The 19,458-nt window shown below is 44.5% G+C and overlaps 1 protein-coding gene across 2 annotated transcripts in view; it reads left to right on the top strand.

Moving 5' to 3' along the window:
• The window catches only part of LOC120051316 (fidgetin-like), a 35,130-nt gene extending 15,963 nt beyond the window's left edge, over nucleotides 1-19,167 (top strand). For both annotated transcript variants that reach the window (XM_038998132.1, XM_038998131.1), the window contains exon 2: nucleotides 12,811-19,167. In XM_038998132.1, coding sequence (XP_038854060.1) covers nucleotides 12,819-14,999 — 2,181 coding nt within the window. In that variant the 5' untranslated portion in view covers nucleotides 12,811-12,818 and the 3' untranslated portion in view covers nucleotides 15,000-19,167. The remainder of the gene's footprint in view (nucleotides 1-12,810) is intronic.
• The last annotated feature ends 291 nt before the right edge of the window (nucleotides 19,168-19,458 follow it).

Here is a 19,458-nt window from a genome sequence, read left to right as displayed (position 1 = left end):
CCGATGAATTATTCAAAGGAATCGACTGCGTCAGTTCAGTCTGAGGACCTGTGATGATGTTACGCTGACTGCCTAGCTGGCCTGATATTCACTCAGAGAACTGAAATGGATGTCCTCATAGAGTCAAACTAACAGCTCATTCCAACTTCCAAAGACACAAATGTCTCGGGAGCAAAGAGACTGAAATATGTGTGCTGTAGTTTGGTTGGTGTTATTTATATTTTGAGTGTGTGTGTGTGGGGGGGGGGGGGGGGGGTGTGTGTGTGTGTGTGTTGCGGCTCCTCAGCGGTAGACTGGGGAACGCTAGTGAGAATCTCTTGCCCCCTCGACACGTCTGGCTCAGTCTCAATGCCACAGATCGATGGCCATATTGATCCACTGTTTGAGTGTTTAGACAACCTGTGTGAATTACACCAGAATGAAATCCACATTGAATTCAAAGTAGAGGTATTTTAGACTCCAAATGAGTCTGGAATTAACCAATGGTTTCGTCACGTTTTACAAAATTGTTAAATATTATGAGCAATGTTAAAGTAAACGCATTTTTCTTATTCAGTATAATTTCAGATATGAATGAAAGAATTGCAAACTGTCAATAATGTCCTTTTATTTGGTGTGTCTGTATCCCTTCATGTAGATTTTTGTTGGATGAAAAACCCGCCTGAGCTGGCAGTGCCTGATGTGAAGTGTGAAAGACTTGACACCTTTGACGTCCAAACTGATCCCATGCATTTACAGTTCAATATGGAGGTTGGGGTTATTTCAGAATGGTGCTGTTCAGTAGTAGAGACAGGCTGTGCTCTGCTGACAGCAGTTTTAAACCTGAGCCAACTCCTGTTTGGAGCGGGCCTCTCTGACCCCCATCTCACCAACACGCGGTCGCCCGGCTTTTCCTCTTTTGGAGGATTGTCAGGGTGGCTATCATCAGATAATTAACAGCAGCAGAACTCTTAACTGGTGACTCCTGTCTCTGTTGGAGGGGTTTGCACTATTGGCTATGGCAGTGTAGAATTTATTCTGACACAAACAACTATCAAGAAGTGCATGCATTTGATGCACGCACGCACACACATTCATTCACAAACAGTGTCACTTTGACAGCCACGCCTGGCTCGTCTGTCAAGAGCTTAACGTTACCGTGTCTGCCGCAGCGCACACACACACAGACAGAAAGCCAGTGACAACAGACAAAGTGAAAGATCGTTGGGAATCCGCTTTTTCTAACATTCAGGAGGAAATCAGTGGCTGGTGTTAAATAACCATTCAAGAGGAAACTCTGATTCCACTGTTGTCCGAAGGTTAAAAGTTATGTGACAAAACTCTTTCAAATGAAGATAATAGTAATTGTAGATATTTCTTGTACGTTAAATGTACCAAATTGGCTTTAATTGACATTTGATTTCGATGAACAATATTTTTCAATAGCTTTAGTGTTTACGATGTTGATGGATTATCTAATGAGAGATCACAGCTGTTTTTTAATTGGCTGTGCACCCCCCAAGTTGACACCATACTGGCACTCAAGGAATTACACAGGAATTTGAACAAATTGGAAACAGCAAACTGCATATCTTGAGGCCACATTCGTTGTAGCCGGGGACTTTAACAAAATACATCGAAGGAAAGTTCTCCCAAAAATCCACCAACACATCTCTTGCCTCTTGCAGGAAAAATAAGTTGGACAATTGTTATTCTCCATTCCGAGATGGATACAAAGCCTTCCTTCGACCCCTTTCGGAAAATCAGACCACACCTTCATTCTGCTCCTGCAAGTCTACAAGCGAAAATTCAAGCAGGAGAAAGCCATGGTAAGATTTGTTAAACGCTGGTCTGACCAATCAGAATTTATGCTACAAAGACTGTGAAATGTTCTGGGTTGCCTCTGACAATAACATCAATAAGTATACAGACTCAGTCACAGGGTTCATCAGGAAATGCGTAGAGGATGTTATCCCAACAATGACTATTCACACATATCCCAAACAGAAACTGTAGGTCAATAGCAACATCCGTGCAAAACTGAGAGCGCGGACCAACGCATTCAAATTGGATTTCTGGGAATATGGATGAATACAAAAAGACCAGCTACGACCTCCAGAAATAAATCAAAAGACGAAAAAAGACAGTCCAGGGATTGCATTTCGACTGCTCTGACGCTAGAAGCATGTGGCAAGGACTACAAACCATTACGGACTACAAGGGAATAACTAGTAGCACTGCAAACACAGATGCCTTTCTCCCAGACAAGCTAAACAACCTCTGCTGTATGCTTGTTTCGAGGCAATCAACACTGATCCCTCTACGAGGCACCCCGCTGCTGTAGAGGACTGAGCTCTCAATCTCTGTGACTGACGTGAGTAGGACCTTCAAGCATGTGAATACTCACAGAGCATCTGGCCCAGACGGCATCCCCGGCCGCGTCCTCGGAGCATGTGCAGACCAGCTGGCTGGAGTGTAAACCTCTCCCTGTCCCAGTCTGTGGTGCCCACATGCTTCAAGATGTCCATCATTATCCCTGTAAACAAGAAAACTAAGGTAACCCGCCTAAATTACTATTGCCCTTGAGGAATATTCAACGATAAATACACAACGCAGAGAACTAGAGATCAATGGAACTAGTTGTTTTTTCGTTCAACATCTGTTTAGAATCTGTGTAGGGGTTCCAGTTCGGGACTCATAGCTACGTGTGGCGAGTTATCATTGGTACAAACTAGCTATACATTGAAGCCTGAAACGGGGTACTTTGTATTTGGCCATTGGCCCAATTTTATTATAGTGAATTTTAGTTGGTCAACCACAGGCTAGGCGTCGGTATGAACTACATCTTGTCTCTTTGTTCAGCGGAGAAACAACAATAACATGAAAGAACAAACATCGAACATCCACTTTCAAGCATAACAACTATGATTTGTTCTATGTGAATAAATATATTTTTCTCCCCCTGATTTGCTTTGGGGTCTGTGTTGTTGAAGAATAACATCAACTGCTAAAACCCTGTAGCACTCACTTCTGTCATCATGAAGTGCTTCGAGAGGCTGGTCGAGGACCATATCAGCTCCACCTTACCTGACACCCTGGACCCACTCCAGTTTGCATACTGCCCTAACAGATCCACAGAGGATGCAATCGCCATTGTGCTACACACTACCCTATCCCACCTGGACAAGAGGAACACCTATGTGAGAATGCTGTTCATTGCCTCATCGTCGAAGTGACTACCTACAGGGAGGAGGTTAGAGCCCTGGCACTGTGGTGACAGAGAAACAGCCTCTCCCTCAGCGTCAGCCAAACCAAGGAGCTGATCGTGGACTACAGGAAACAGAGCACGCCCCTATTGTCATCGACATGGCTGCAGTGGAGAGGGTCAAAAGCTTCAAGTTCCTCAGAGAACCTGACATGGTCCAATTACACTACCACCATAGGCGCCTGAAGAAATGTGGCATGGGCCCTCGGATCCTAATGAACTTCTACAGCTGCACAATCAACAGCCTGGCACGGCAACTGCTTCGCCAAAAACCAGAAGGCCCTACAGAGGACCTACTACATCCCTGGGGGCGACCTTCCTGCCTTCCAGGACATCTACACCAGGCGTTGCCCGAGGAAGGCCCAAAAGATGATCAAGGACTCCAGTCACCCGAGCCACAGACTTTTCACTCTGTTACCATCTGGCAAGCGGTATCGGAATATCGGTTCCCGAACCAACAGGCTCCAAGACAGCTTCCACCACCAGGCCATCAGACTGCTGAAAAACTCAACCTAGCTGTCTCCCTACACAGACCTGCACCTTAGAGACTATTTGCACCGGAGAGACTATATATGGAACATAGAAATTATTTGCACTGACTACCCACATATCCAACCCTTACTCACAAACACATACACAAAAACACCCATAAACACACACACACACACACACACACACACACACACACACACACACACACACACACACACACACACACACACACACACACACACACACACACACACACACACACACACACACACACACACAGAAGTCACACAAACACACGCACACACACACACACACACACACACACAGTCAACACTGCTGTTCTTTTAAATGCTATTGATCTCACTACCCACTTTATATTAGTAAATACAGTGTAAATCTATTCTATTATTACTATGCAACTACCTCTTCTATTACTTCTGCTATTTTGGACTCTGAATGTCACTGGTTAATGTACTGCATTGTTATTATTAATCACTTGTTAATGTACTGTATTATTATTATTAATCACTGGTTAATGTACTGCATTGTTATTATTAATCACTTGTTAATGTACTGTATTGTTATTATTAATCACTTGTTAATGTACTGTATTGCTATTATTAATCACTTGTTAATGTGCTGTATTGTTATTATTAATCACTGGTTAATCTACTGTATTGTTATTATTGATCACTAGTTAATGTACTGTATAGTTATTATTGATCACTGGTTAATGTACTACATTGTTATTATTGATCACTGGTTAATGTACTGTATTGTTATTATTGATCACTGGTTAATGTACTGTATTGTTGAGGGAGCTAGGACATAAGCATTTCGGTGCACCTTTTATACCTGCTGTAAATTGCGTTTTGGACAAATACATTTGATTTGATTTGACCATGGGATGTATGCATATGTTGATATTCTATCTCATTTAGTACCTACGGGCCGTGAATCTAATGCCCTGTTCTGTGATTTCGTTGTGTTAGTACGCGTCGTCGTGTGGATTATTCTCTGACTACAACATTAGAATAATGAGCGGGGAAAGAGCCTTTCTCTTCTAGTGTCTCTTTGTGCTGCCGCGGTAACGACCCCATGAATAGTTCTTCTGGATGACCTATCAAAGTCTTCTCTCCCCAAGCACCCAATAGATGGTACTTCCAGAAATGAGTCACTTGAAAATGATCATCGTCCAACACCGTGTAAGGTAATGGATAACCATCACACTCCATTTCCCTGCCTCCTCACCCACACAAATGCAGCGCTCTTGAAATATGATGCATCTACTGTGCTTAGCAGGCACTTAATGTCTGAAAGCAACCTGTTTGCGTTGATTTACCGACCGCAACGGTTAAAAAAAAGAGTCCGCCTCGCGACGTTCAGTGTCTCGCCGCTTGTTCACTCAATAATTATCTCATTTTATTTACGCAGACAGACAGCTTTAGACGAGGTGAGAGGCTTCCCTCCATTATCTGTGGGTGGGCCTCTCTCTCTGTCTTTCTACTACACCCCCTCTTAGTCCACAGTCCCTTAATGACGTCCTCCACGTCGAGGACTTTTCCAAGTTTCGATTTCACGAGGCACACACAGTGCACATAGACATGTAGGCACGGATGTGTGCACACACATACTCCACCTGTGTTAAAAAAAATAAACGTTGAACTAAATGACACAATGACTCTCCTCTGCCGGTCGTCCAATCAATGTGGTTTCTAAAAGGATTAGGGCCTTCAGTCTGAAATCTATTTTAATTACTGGTAAACAAAGTCGTGGTGGCACCGCCGGTATAGATCCAGGCGTCTGGGGTGTATCAATACCACCTAGCCCTGTGTTAACCCCGCAGGCCCCCCAAAGAAAGGAGATCTTGGGCCCCTCCCAAATGGTACCTTATTACCTATAAAGTGCACTACGTTTGACCAGGGCCCATATGGCACTGGTGGAAAGTAGTGCACTGTATAGGGAATAGGGTGCCATTTGGAACAAAGTCCTGGACTACGCCACCAGAAGGATCCCATCACCTCTAACAGGTTTAGAATATATGTAGATGAGGTCCCTCAGCAGTGGCTTACTGTTTTCTACCGTCCTGAGAATGTCAGCACATACTGGGGACGTATTAGGACATGTCCATGCTTGTTAAGATGAATCTGCAGGATTGCAGTTTGTGTGTGTTCGTGTGTGTGGTGTGTGTTGGAGATGAGGGAGGCGTAAGATTATGTTGGCTAACAGCGGTGGAAGGCGTTGTCGGTGTTAACGCTGGGTTAAAATGATCTGGTGTCTTGTCTCAGGGTGCTACAGGCCCGGTGTGTGTTTATGTATGTGTGTGCTGTGTCTTTGAGAATGCCATCGTGGGTATAACCGGGTGATTAGGCACGGTGCGCCAGTCACAGGAAATGGACTGTCTGAATGACGGGCCCGACTGCATTAAAGATGAATGGCGAGGCGCTAGGGCGTTACCGTCGCCGCCGCGGCTTAGAGCTCACTCTGAATATCTCTCAATTTCCCCCCTGACTGACACGTGAAACCATGCACAATTTCCTTGATCCGGATCATTTGTTTAACTGCGCTCTCCGTTTAACCCAGAGCTCTGATAGTAGGTCTAGTGAAAGGCAATTTATCCAGTGTCAATTTATTATGCAGCTCAGGGGAAAGTGTCACTATATTTGCCTAGGTAGATTTGTTAGTGCTCAATGGAGTAATCAAAAGTGTCTGTATTGTCATGGGACATGGACTCTTCGTAACATTAGATCCCTTTTAAGGTCTGAAACATCTGGCAAACTTTTACTGGAGAATGAACTATCACTTTAACTATCCCTGAAAGCTGGCGGGTTATAGTTTGTAGAGCAAATCCATATATGAGGGAGAAAACTTGGTCCAAGGACTGTATTATTAGTAGGGATGAGGGATCACCAAATTACTAGGAATATTTCAAGGATATCTGCCGGATTTCCTAATATTACCTGTCACTCTGAATTTCCTGAATTCCAGTTGGTTTATATGTTTTTTTTATATAAAATCTCATTTTCATTGATGACAGCTTATCTTTTGTGTCTGTATTGAAAGTGGAAAGTCACTGCTTGCTGTCTGCGCTTTTATTAACTTGCTCTGTTTTCGTTGTTGTTTTCCCTCAGTCGAGTTGTTGTCATGGTAAGCCACTGAACAGCGGTTGGGCTTCAAAGACTGCAACTCTTGGTTTTTGTTTATCTTTACAGTTTCAGAAGAAATGGGGGGGGGTGTTTGGTCTTTGCTTGGTCTGTGGGGGTTCGTAACTAATTTGACAGGCTTTGGGTTCAAGTTATTTTATTTTCATTTTGTTTTATATATATTTCTGTTTTGGAAGGGATCTGTGGAGTGACAGATAATATTTTTTGGATGAAATAATCTAATCCTCAGTCATTGGAATTGAAACTTTCACGCAGGGCATTTCAGCTCCATCTTCTCAGACACAAAGTACCTTTTTAAATCTGCATTTACATACCAACAGAGAGACAAATACTTCAAATATAACTTCATTTGTTCTGTTGTCTTTGAGGTTGAACCCAAGACTCCCAAGTCCTCGCTTTCTCTTCTGTTTCAAGCTTTATAACAGGCAGCTTGATTCTAAGTGGAGTTTTTTGCCTGACAATCTATTGTATACAGCTACCCACATTTCTGAACAGGACTATAAGTATTAGTGGGCCACCACAAAATAGTTACCTTCATTAGAAGTACACAAGCGTTTATGAATCCAGATGACAACATTGATGCAATGTTATAGCTGGGTCATACGCTAAGAGTCAAACTGTAACTTCTTAGCTTAGGGACCTGACATCAGTATTTGTAAGTGCAGAGGTTCAATCAATTAACCAAAACACTGAAGCAATTTTGATTGCAGTGTCTGACACTCATTCACGACTAATTACTTAATTAATTGCATTTTAGAGGGCTTAATCACATTATTTTACACGGCAGGTAGTGTGTGCCAATACGCCATTGCCACTGGCTTAGTAACAGTGTCAATGTGGCAGCCTCATTAACAAGGTGACACACATACCCCGGCATGCACGCACACACACAGACACACACACACACACACACACACACACACACACACACACACACACACACACACACGCACGCACATTACACACACAATATCTCACTGAATTCGAGGTTAAATGATGCCCTCTGCTCTATCTGACGAGGATATCAGTAATTGCTTTGACCATTTCCTCGTGAAATTGAATTGGTCTCTTATTCTCGTTTGATGAAGTTAGATCACTTGTCAATCAGTTGCTGCCACAAATTCAGTCTTTCACACATTTCATTTCAAAACCCGCTGCTGAACATGTTCTGAATATATTGCGGCATAACTTGTTTTGCGTGCATAATGCGAGATAACTCGTCGAAAGAGAAGGATCTTTGATGTGGGTTTGTTCACAGGTCTGTCTCTGTAAACGCACGGATCTTAATTATGACAGGGCTGAAATAGGTAGTCCGCTCAAACACTCTCTGTGCAGAATCACACAGCAGACGGACTTCAAAGAGCTCATTAGTGCTTTCTGAAGAGCTGTTTACCCCACACATACACACACACACACACACACACACCTTTCTAATATGCAGCCGTGTTGATGCCAATGTCCAGAAGCAGAAACGAGTTTGATTAGACCTTCTATATGACGGACAGAAAAGACACGGACATGCCTTGATGCTCTTAGGACGCATCCAAATGTTGTTGTATGTTGTTGCAGCTGAGTGCGTTAATACTCGGCCAGACTCACACAATCTCACTCTCTCTCAGAGAGCACACGCGCGCACACACACACACACACACACACACACACACACACATACAAACACATAGTTTGTGATCAACGTCTAGTTGCTCTTGACAATTTTGCTACATGGTCATTCATGGTGATCCAAATTCAATCTTGCGTTAGATGTTGATATTTAGAATGTTTTCAATTCGAGAGGAATAATAGTTTTTATAAGATTAGAGATGTGTGTATTCCATGTTTTAACCATCGCATAGACTACAATGTACAATTCAAGTGCCAGTCTCAGGGCCTTATTCCATGTGTTTGTGGAAGTGCATGAGGTTCAAAGCCTTGAGTTCAAACTCATATGCCCTCATCTGAATAACGGGAGAGTAATCAGTGTTACCTGATTTAAATAGTGCAAGTTATCATTTGGCCCTCATTTGCATAGTGGAGGTAATCACTGTGGATGCGTCTCAAATGGCACCCTATTCCCTATATTCTGGACCAGGGCCTATAGGGCTATGGTCAAAAGTAGTGCACTATTTCGGGAATAGGATACCATTGAGACGCATGCTGTGGCTTTACATTAACCCCCTGATTGGAGAGATGAAGGCACTGATGGAGCCTGACACGTCTCTTAGAAGTGTTGGCTTTATTGAGGATGGAATTATAAAGATTCCATGTTTTCTAAATGGATTTAAATAAGATAGGAGTGATTGAGGTTTTCTATGTTAATATTACAGTGATAAAAGGGAGGTTAGGTGGTTGTTTTAAGTGGGCTGGAATTTGGAAGATTTGGAAGATGTGTTTTTCTTTTTGCCGCGTAGAAGGTTGTGTGCGTGTGTGTGTTTATCTGTGTGTGTGTGTGCTTGTATCTGTTGTTTTCTTGCCAAGTTGCCAGACTGGCACTGCATACCCTCTCTCTCACCCTCTATTTCCCCTATAGCTTCTCTCTCTCCCTTTGTCCCTCTCCCCCTCTCTCATCCTCCCTCTCTTTCCCTCCTTCCCTCCTGTGTGTTTCTCTCCATTGACATGCTGGCAGCTGAACCGTGGTCCCCAGAGCAAGGCCCGGTACACAGTACTAGGAGTCAGACTGTGAATTCTGCAACACAGGCAGGGAGGAGGGAGGGAGGCATCTCTAGTTAATAATAACACTGTGAGGAGAGAGACTACCTAGCATGCTGCTGTGAAGAGAGAGAGAGAGATGTTGTTAGGGAAGACCAGGGTATTGTGAGAGAGATACAAGAAGATATACTGTTGTGTTGAAATATTGAAGAGAGATACAATATTTTTAAGAGAGTATAGAGACCGTGGTGTTAAAAGGATATTTTTCTCTCCCAAACTGTTGCTACCATAACCTCTGAACTACTTAATACTCTGCTATCTACAATTGAAATGGTCATTCTTCCAATAAATTACATTTAGCCCCAAAATTGAAATGCCATCGAAGTATTTTAGAACTTTGGACAAATATTGCAGCTATCGTATAATGGGGTAATAGGGAGGTTTTTGAACCTCACAATTAGTGTAAAGGATGTGAGAATTACTGTAATAACCCCCCACATAGCTATCGGGTGTAATGTCTTGCTGGGTACAAGACATAACGTTCTCCATTAGCTAACCATGACAAATATTCTTCTGAACCAGAAAATCACAGAGTTTAGAACATTTGCTGCTGATGCTTTTTTTTTTTTTATGTCAATTTATTTAATTGAGTTCTCAAATGAGCTGCATTGGCAAATGAATACCCTTTTGTTGTTAACTTCCATCCTTACCTAAATTTTAGGCAGTTAGTTCACTTCTGTGTCTAACCTCTAAGCCCAAAATATACGTTGAGTAAACATTCTAGTTGTATATTCAAACGCGTTTTACTGTGCAGAAATATAATTGTTTTACCAAAACAAGAAAAGAATACAGATGGTATGTGAATAATTCTCAATAGCAACAATTATTCCCATCATGCAGCAGTTATTTTTCAGAAACAATTGTCAATGAAACGTCACGTCATGAAACACACCCCACTGTTCCATTCTTTTAGCTGATTGCTGTTTATTGAACAATTTGATCCAGGTTGAAGTATTTCCAAGCCCTTTCTCTCCGTCGAGTTTCATATAGTCATTACATAAAGGAGCGTGACATGCGTGCCAGCCCCGGCAAGACTCCCCTCGGCTTAAACCTTGTAAATGAACACAATTAGCACATCGTCATCCTGCTAATTAGCTGCTGGTGTCTGGCGAGACGTCTGGGAGAGAGAATCAGAGAGGAGTCTGGGGAATTCCCCCGCTCTATTACCAAACAAACACCATGCTACGCTGACACGCCGAACCTACTGGAGAAGTGTGTTTGTGAATATGTGTGTTAGTGAATGTGTATGTGTGTGTTCACGCCAGTTCCACTTATAAAAAAACCCCCAAGAGGTACGTCGGTGGTACGGTAATTGTAAGACATGCAGTGCTTAAAGGGCCTCCAACAGTGGATTCGTAAGACATGCTACTGAGACTGAAGAAAGGACAGAGGATGGTCATAAATGATCCTCATAATCCGCTGTGTGTTAAATCAAATCAAACAGAGTCCGATCTGAGAGGAGGCTCCTACGACGATGTGGGTCTGGCCTTTGATAGCACCATGCTTTGATAGTGAGATGACTGTGTGTGTGTGCGTGTGCATGTATGTGTGAGTGTGTGTATGTGCGTGTGTGCGTGCGTGTGTTAGTATTTGCAGATAGTCTTTGGGGATTATATAAAATAGTGGCTCTTGAGCCTCAGAGGCAACAAAGGGAGCTAGGTGACTGAAGTGTGTGAGACGGAGCGAACGAGCCAGAGGCGGGGGGGGGGGGGGGGGGGGAGAAAAAGGGATGAGGACAAAGATGGGAGGGGGTAATGAGAGAGGGTGGACAGGGAAAAGGAGCAAGAGAGAAAGGGAAAGAGAAAGGTAGGAGACGAATGGAGATGGAAAGGCAGAGAGAGAGGTGACAGGGTGGAGGTGCAGTCCGGCACTGTGCGGTGTATGGCGGAGGCCTCATACACAGGGTGTTGTAATTCATAGCCAGCTGTGGCTCTGGTGTGTGTGTGTGTGTGTGTATTGATGAAAGCAGCAGAACACTGCCGGCGGGGGGAGATTGCTTTGCTGCACTAGGCGAGGTGCGTTCTGAAACCATCTCCGGCCGCCTGAGATGAGAGAGGGATTATGGAGTGACCTGCCATGTCTGTGTCATATTGTTCTGTGCAGGGTGCATTATTTTCTCCTAACCTGGTAGCGGCCAGCCCGGTCCCAAGGCAGAGAGGCAGTGTCCTTCATGTGATCTGTCATTACTCGTGTCATATTTACCATCCGTGTTCCAAGAAACAAGAAATGCGAGAGGCGAAAATAATCAGGCGACTTAAATGTCAAGAATTTTCGTTAGTTAGTCATTTTCATGAATATATTATTTTACATTTATTTTAAAGATGCACTTTGCAGAAATCGCTCTGCCGTTTCCTGGCTGCAAAAATTATAACAGTTAGGGTTAGGTTTAATTTCAGTTTATGTGACCAAACAAGCAAGTATAGTATAGAGAATCATTGTACCATCTAAACCGCTGTGTAATATATTTTCCATAACCAAAATATTGTATTTTTAGCTCTTTGAAGCTGGTGTACAAAACCGAAAGTAAAAGACACAAAAACTAAGCTTAAGAACAGAAAGCATGAAAATAGCGCACATAGAACATATCTACCGCTTCTTAGACTTGCGTTCAATGAGAATGGCAGATCTATAAAACACATTTCTATGTGAATTTGGTCGGGTCGCCCCAAAAAGTGACTTATTGCATCTTTAAGCCATTCACTAAATGAAACTGATGGACGTCAAATATAAAATTATTATTCACAGTAATTATTATTCAATAATGTAAAATTTCATTAAACTAGAACACATTTTGCTCAGTAGTACATTAGTCATCGTGGATGTTAATTATTGATCATGATGTGGGAATCGTGTCATAAATGACCCACTGTATAACCTCATAAATGACCCACTGTATAACCTCCGAGCTCTGATTCATATACATATTCATGAGTTGTATTCTCGATTTTATATTGAAGAAATGGCAGCAGTGAATCTCCATGATTAAGCAAAATACAGTGCGTACTATCATAAGCATGACAGTGTTTGATCACACCCAATAAACTGTCATCACATCACAGCCATTAAAATCAATCTGTTGACAGCATAACGAAGACCAATTGACAGAGAGCCTAAGTGAAGAGATGCTGAATTTTGAGTGGCTGTACCTTGTCTTATAAATAAGACCAACCTAACTGTCCTGTCTCTATGCTCTTGCCGTTGCAGGCCTAAAGATGCAGTGGACCCCAGAGCACGCGCAGTGGGCGGAGCAGCACTTTGACATCACCTCCACCACGCGCTCGCCGGCCCACAAGGCCGAGGCTTACCGGGGCCACCTGCAGCGCGGCGGCAGCACCTACCAGTACGCCTGGGCCAACGACGACATCTCTGCGCTCACCGCCTCCAACCTGCTCAAGAAGTACGCTGAGAAGTACTCTGGCATCCTGGAGATGCCCAGTGAGAGGGCCCTGCTGAACTCCTACGCCGAGGCCGGGATGAACGGCAGGAAGGGGGAGGGCGAGGCCTGGCAGGAGGGGGTATACTGCGTCCCCGAGGGGATGTCCATGAGGAAAGGAGGGGTGGCGGCGGAGGTGGCTGGTATGTGCAGCTCGCCATCCCCGGGCCTGGCCTCCAGCGGCCTGACAGAGCCTGGTTACTCCAGCAGCAGCTGTGGTAGTCACATCGTCACGGCCCTCCACTCTTCTGCAGGCTCCTCTCAGGAATACGGCCCCAGCTACAGTGGCTCCTACCTGGGCTACAGCTCCCAGGTCACCACCTCCCCGCTGCACAGCTCCGGCCTCTTGCAGCCCCCTCCTCCACCCCCCCACACCTCCCTGGTCCCGCCCTACAATGGGGGATCCTCCAACCTCTCGGGCTACAATTACCCCCATGCCGGGTACCCCTCCCAGAGCGCTGTGGGGCCAGGCTACAGCCCCGGGGGAGCCCCCCCTCCATCCTCCTACCTACCGTCAGGGATCGCCGCTCCCCCCCCCCTGCCCCCCTCCTCTACGCTCCCCGGGTACCCCTACCAGTCGCACAACCTTGGCCCCATCGCGCCCACGCCTCTGAACGGCAGCTCGTCCAACTCTCTGAAGAGAAAAGCCTTCTACATGACAGGGCAAGGAGAGATGGACTCCACTTATGGAAATTTTGTCTACGGCCAGGCGCGCAGCTCCGCAGAGAGCCCCATGTACAGGGTACCGGACAGCAGCATCTCAAATGCGGGCGGAGGGAACAGTTTTGACAGGAACGCTGACAAGTCATCTTTGCCGTTTCATACCCAAAAGCAGCCCATGGCCTCTGAGCAGTCTGCGGGTGGAGCACTCACCCCTCCGTCCTATGCCTCCACTCGGGGTGGCTCGCGCTCAGCCGACTCCCTGGGCAGCTTCACCTCTCCCTCACTGAGCGACCAAGGGGACGAGCACCGCCTGCACCTCTCCCACCTCTCCCTGACGGGGGCGACCTCATCCTCCCGGCCCGCTGAGGAGCAGCTGAAGAGCAGCGACCCCCACCTCCTGGACATGGTGACCTCTGAGATCCTGCAGCAGGGACCCCCAGTGGACTGGAGTGACATTGCAGGCCTGGAGCTGGCCAAGGCCACTCTGAAGGAGGAGGTTCTCTGGCCCATGCTACGTCCGGACATGTTTAGCGGCCTAGGTTCGGCCCCGAGGTGCATTCTACTGTTTGGCCCCAGAGGGACGGGCCGGACGTTGCTGGGCCGCTGCATGGCAAGCCAGCTGGGGGCACCCTTCCTGCAGCTCAAAGGCTCCACCTTGGCCACCAAGTGGCTGGCAGAGGGTGACAAGATCCTGCGGGCCTCCTTCTTGGTGGCGCGCTGCCGCCAGCCCTCAGTGCTGTTCATCAGCGACGTGGACATGCTGCTGTCAGCCCAGCTCAGCAACGAGAGCCCCGTTCACCGGCTTAAGGCCGAGCTCCTGGCCCAGCTTGATGCGCTGCTCCTGGGGCCGGCCGATGACTCCAACAACCACGTCCTGGTGGTCTGCTCCACCAGCAAGCCCCAGGACATGGACGAGGGGCTGCGACGGTACTTTGGCCGGCGGGTCCTGGTGCCGCTGCCAGATGGTTCGTCCCGCCACCGAATGCTGAGCCAGCTGCTGTCCCAGTCCCAGCGCAAGTACTGCCTCAGTGAGGAGGAGCTGGTGCTGCTGGTCCAGCGCACCGAGGGCTTCTCCGGCCTGGACGTGGCAAGGCTGTGCCAGGAGGCCCTGGTGGGCATGCTGCACACCTCTTCCCAAGGCCTGGACCTCTCGGTGAGCATCATGCCCACGGGCCAGATGCGACCCCTCACCTACCAGGACTTTGACAGTGTTTTTTGCAAATTCCAGCCCAGTATATCGCAGAAAGAGATCGACACGTACACCGAGTGGAACAAAATGTTTGGGTGCGGTCAGTGAACCTCGAGGGGGAAAGTCCTCAAGAAAGAGGCGTTGGGAATTCTTTGACCTGGCTGTGGTGCTAACCAGAGAGGAAGGCACACAAGAGGGGCGACGTAACCCCCCACGTGTGAGACCTGACACCAGAGGTGGAGAAACATCAAGAGACTTGGTTGGAGAGATACCTGATGGTTTTGCAGGTAACGAGCAGAGATTTCATTAGGATGCTTGACGCTGCTAAAGTCAGGCATAGTTATACACATTAAGAAGGGGTCAACTTGAGAAGAGACAGAGGAGGACCCTGTGTGTATATATACATTTGTTGTTGTCCCCTAAAATGTAATTGGCTAACCAAGTGCCTGTAGTGGTGCTTTCTTAATTCTAATTTATTTTTTTATGTATTATGATTTTGTTTGCCTCACAATCTACATTAATGGCATGTGCTGATATTATGAGCTTTAAACTTCAACAGCAAAATTAAAATTAGAGTGGCAGTTGCCATTTTCTCCTGCCATTTCACCAAGTATCAACAGTATTCCTCAGGGGGTGACAGTAATCTGGACCCCCGATCCATGCACTTCATCTCTTTTGGTCCTCTGTCTGCAAAAAAACTCAGGAAAGTGTTTGTGAATTGTACAGTACCTCAACGTCATCACCACACAAAAGCACTACAATCCTCTGAGAGTATTAAGACCAAGATTTTAGTCATTTATATAATATCTAGAGAACCAGTGTTAGGTTTACCTCGAACCTTCTAGGGGAGACGGTCGAGGAGATGAAAATGAATGTAACCAGATTTAGTTCTGGAACGACGGGACAAATAAGTCAATATGGAGATTCCTCTTTTTCTTATCCGAAGGTGCTTAAATGAAGATTTTGGTGATGAGTTCAGTTTCCATTTGAAGGTTTTTAGAAAATGCGATGCCCAAGTGTGTTTTTTCTGATCCTGAGTTGTGTATTGATTGACTCAAGAGAGTTGTTCCCTGATGTTTTAAGGGGGCACTGATGACCACGTATAGTGGCTCATATGAATGTTAGGGGGATGTTGTCAACAACGAACAACTCTTTAGATGGAACGATGGACTTCAGTTGCTATTGTGTTATCACAGGAAGCCATAGAATTACTGTAATTGACGATGAAGCAGAAACGCCACCAAATGAAAAAAAGCGAACGGTGCCGTGACACAGTGTGTGATTCCGTATTTCCCAGAATAAATGCAACATCAGGATCACACATACTTTCTGTTCTACCTCAGTTGGTTTCAACTCATCTAGGAGGCAGCAGAGCAGTCGGGGACATCCTCAGATCCAAAATGGCCAATTGCTAATTACTGCTATATGTCAGCCAGTTGAGTCAGTTTGATTGAGAAAAGGCTGCCAGCTTTATTCATCACCAAGGTCAAAGGTTCAGCACCAGGGCTCAATTCCAAACCTGTTTTCAGTTCCTTACCAGAGGTCCTCATTGGCTTATCCAGGTACAGATCTGACATGATTAGATTGTTCACAACACTATGGCTATAACGATTGATCTCTGGAATGCTCTGGAGATTTTCGGTCATATTGCTAACACCTATCCAGTTGTGTCATATCTGCAAGGCGACTCAACAAGGGCTTGCGGGTAGGAGCTAGGTATTGTTTAAGGTATTTGGCCAATTGCATCCTCATTGTATAGTATGTACACACATTACCCCAAGCACATGGTCAGGGTGGATATACCACTAATTGGACACTCATCCTGGCTCTTAAAGGCCAAGTACAGTCCAAAAAATGATTGTCCTGTGTTTTATATATATTTTCACACTATGAGGTTGGAATAATACTGGGAAATTGTGAAAATTATGATAATGTCATTTTAGTGTACGAGCTATTTGAAAAGACTGCCTGAAATTTCTGCCTGTTTTGGTGGGATGGAGTTTTGGCCATTCATGGTGATATCACCATGCGGTAAAATAGTTAATAGACCAATAAGAAAGAGAGTTCCAAACCTCTCTGCCAATAACAGCACACCACTCAGACCACTCCCAGAACGTCCTAGCAAAATTCTTGCTTTAGAATTTGCCCATTGCTGAGAAGCTATATTTGTTTATTTTTTTTAACCATTTTATTTGAAATCAATCACAGTGAGGTACTTCAATGTTTCCCAGTAACGATTTGATGTTGAGATAAAAACAGCTGCATTGGACCTTTTTAAGAAACGTTCAGTCAACCTACTGTGGTCAGTTCCAAAAGACCCACAGAACAGTGATTCATAAGCTCATTGTGTTGCATTTGAATGTATTTTGTTGCTCTTCTTTTGTTCTCTGTACGTGACTGTTGCTATGCACAACCATGGTGGTGTTGATGTACCGTAGGTGTATTATTATTGTACAACAGCTGCACTATAGCATTCCTTTGTGTGTATTTTTGTTTTGGTGTTCATAATCACTGGTTTGCAATCCCCGAGCACTGAGATTGCCAGCACCATGTTGCTTGCCTTTACGTTTTTGTTTGTTTTGTCAGCTTGTGACTAGTGTAACGTTTATCTCTTCCTGTGATTGGTATTATTTCCAATTCTAGTTTGCATACCTTTTCCATTTTAGCACTCAATGGAATTTAGATGGAACTTGCTGTGACTGCACATTGCACTAGTCTACCACGATGTCTCGGCTATTTAAGATTTAACACTTCTCCAATTTCTCTCAATTGGGTAGATAAGAGGGTAGATCCACAGAAGTAACATGACTGTAATATAACCGCTTACATGGCCTTTGAAAGTTTGACTCAAATTATACTTCACTCATATAAAATATTGGTAGGCGGGTGAAATGTACAATGTTTTATTGATATACTACACACAAACAAACCTTAAAACACAAAACATCCACGTCAACCTCTCAGATTTAGTTTACCTCTGGAGTTACTTAAGAATTACCTGAATGCACTTTCACATAACTTTAATTCATCGGAATGTTCAAATGTTTCACAAACATGATACAGTGTCAACAGACTGATTCTCACAGCCTGATTGTACTTTATGTGTAAAAGCTCATTACTAGAAGGCTTGTTCTGGAAATAGAAAATGGAGTCTCGCTCCCTACTCCTTGACCCACAGCCCAGGCGTGTGAATCTCACTTCTCCACTCACTCTCACTGAGGAGAGGAAAGGACACGCTGAGGTGTGTTTGTGTGTGTGTGTGTGTGTGTGTGACAATGCGTCAACAGCACATGGAAACTGCAGTGCAGTCTGTCAACAGACTGACCACAATGCGGTCTATCCCATAATTCAGTCTGCCCTCTCTAAACTGAAACCTACTGATGTACTTGAGAGCACAAAAGCCCATTCCTTCACATATACAGTACTTTCGAAACAACCAAATCACTTGAATTGTACTATCCAACCAATCATCTTGTCTTTGTTTTGTTGCTATGTACTTTTCTCTTGGCTTCCTTTTTTACTTTGTTTACCAGAACTGGCAAACAATGTTATTGGTGGTTTCTGTGTTTGTTTATTTTCCCCGCTTTCTATTCAATCATTTTTATTATAGTGTTCTTTGAGACATTTCTACCTCATGGCTACATATTATACATGTAGTATTTCATTTGTGTCTTTTGAATGTCCTACATTTGTTGACAAATCGAACAAAAGAAAAACAAAAAAAGGAAGTGGGTGGGAGCAGGAAATCACAGATCCTTGAGCTGGAGTCTACCTCAGAGGCACTGAGCAGAGGAGATGGTGGTAGAGTCTAACGTGTGTCTGACAGCTGGATGCACACTCACTCAAGACACCGAGCGACAGACAGACACACAACACCCGCGAACATTTCTGGTGGACGGGAGGAAACTGTTGGACTTTGCAGGTCCTCTCCGAGGTTTCTCTTGATGCATAATCCAATGCGTTGCTTTAATCTTTGGTGAGCTGTAGTTGTGTGATTGTGTATATTACGTGGGCACACATGAATATGATTTGGTTTGTGTGGGATTTTATATATAATTAGTATATATAAAACACACTTGCACAAAACTTTAACTGAGTGTAACGTGTTTCTGTTGTACATATTTATATACATAAATTCATACAAAATGCACCACATACATGTTTATATGTGTGAATATGTTGCCATACTTGCAGTCGACTTAAATGTATTTTCATGTAATCTGTCTGAGGTACAAAAGACAACAACTGATTCATTAAAGATGTTTTCTTGAAATTATATTTTCTTTTTGTATTTTTTAAGATCTAAGGTCTTCAATTGAGTTTGTGTTCCTTGAAAATGAAGCTTGTTTTCATGACATCTCACTGTGTTGAATGCCAACATAACAGTACAGAGTTTACACTCTTAGAAAAAGAGGTGCTATGTTGAACCATATAGGGTTCTTCAGTTTGTCCCCATAGGGGAACCCTTTTTGGTGCAAGGTAGAACCCTTTATCTAAAACCCAATATGTATGGCTCTTTAAAGAACCCCCTGTATATGGTTCTACCTAGAACCCTCTGAAGGATCCT

This window comes from Salvelinus namaycush, chromosome 7, assembly GCF_016432855.1.
Source record: "Salvelinus namaycush isolate Seneca chromosome 7, SaNama_1.0, whole genome shotgun sequence".
NCBI lineage: Eukaryota > Metazoa > Chordata > Actinopteri > Salmoniformes > Salmonidae > Salvelinus > Salvelinus namaycush.
The sequence above is the reverse complement of the archived record's forward strand: the minus strand, read 5'-3'. Positions and strand labels throughout refer to the sequence as shown.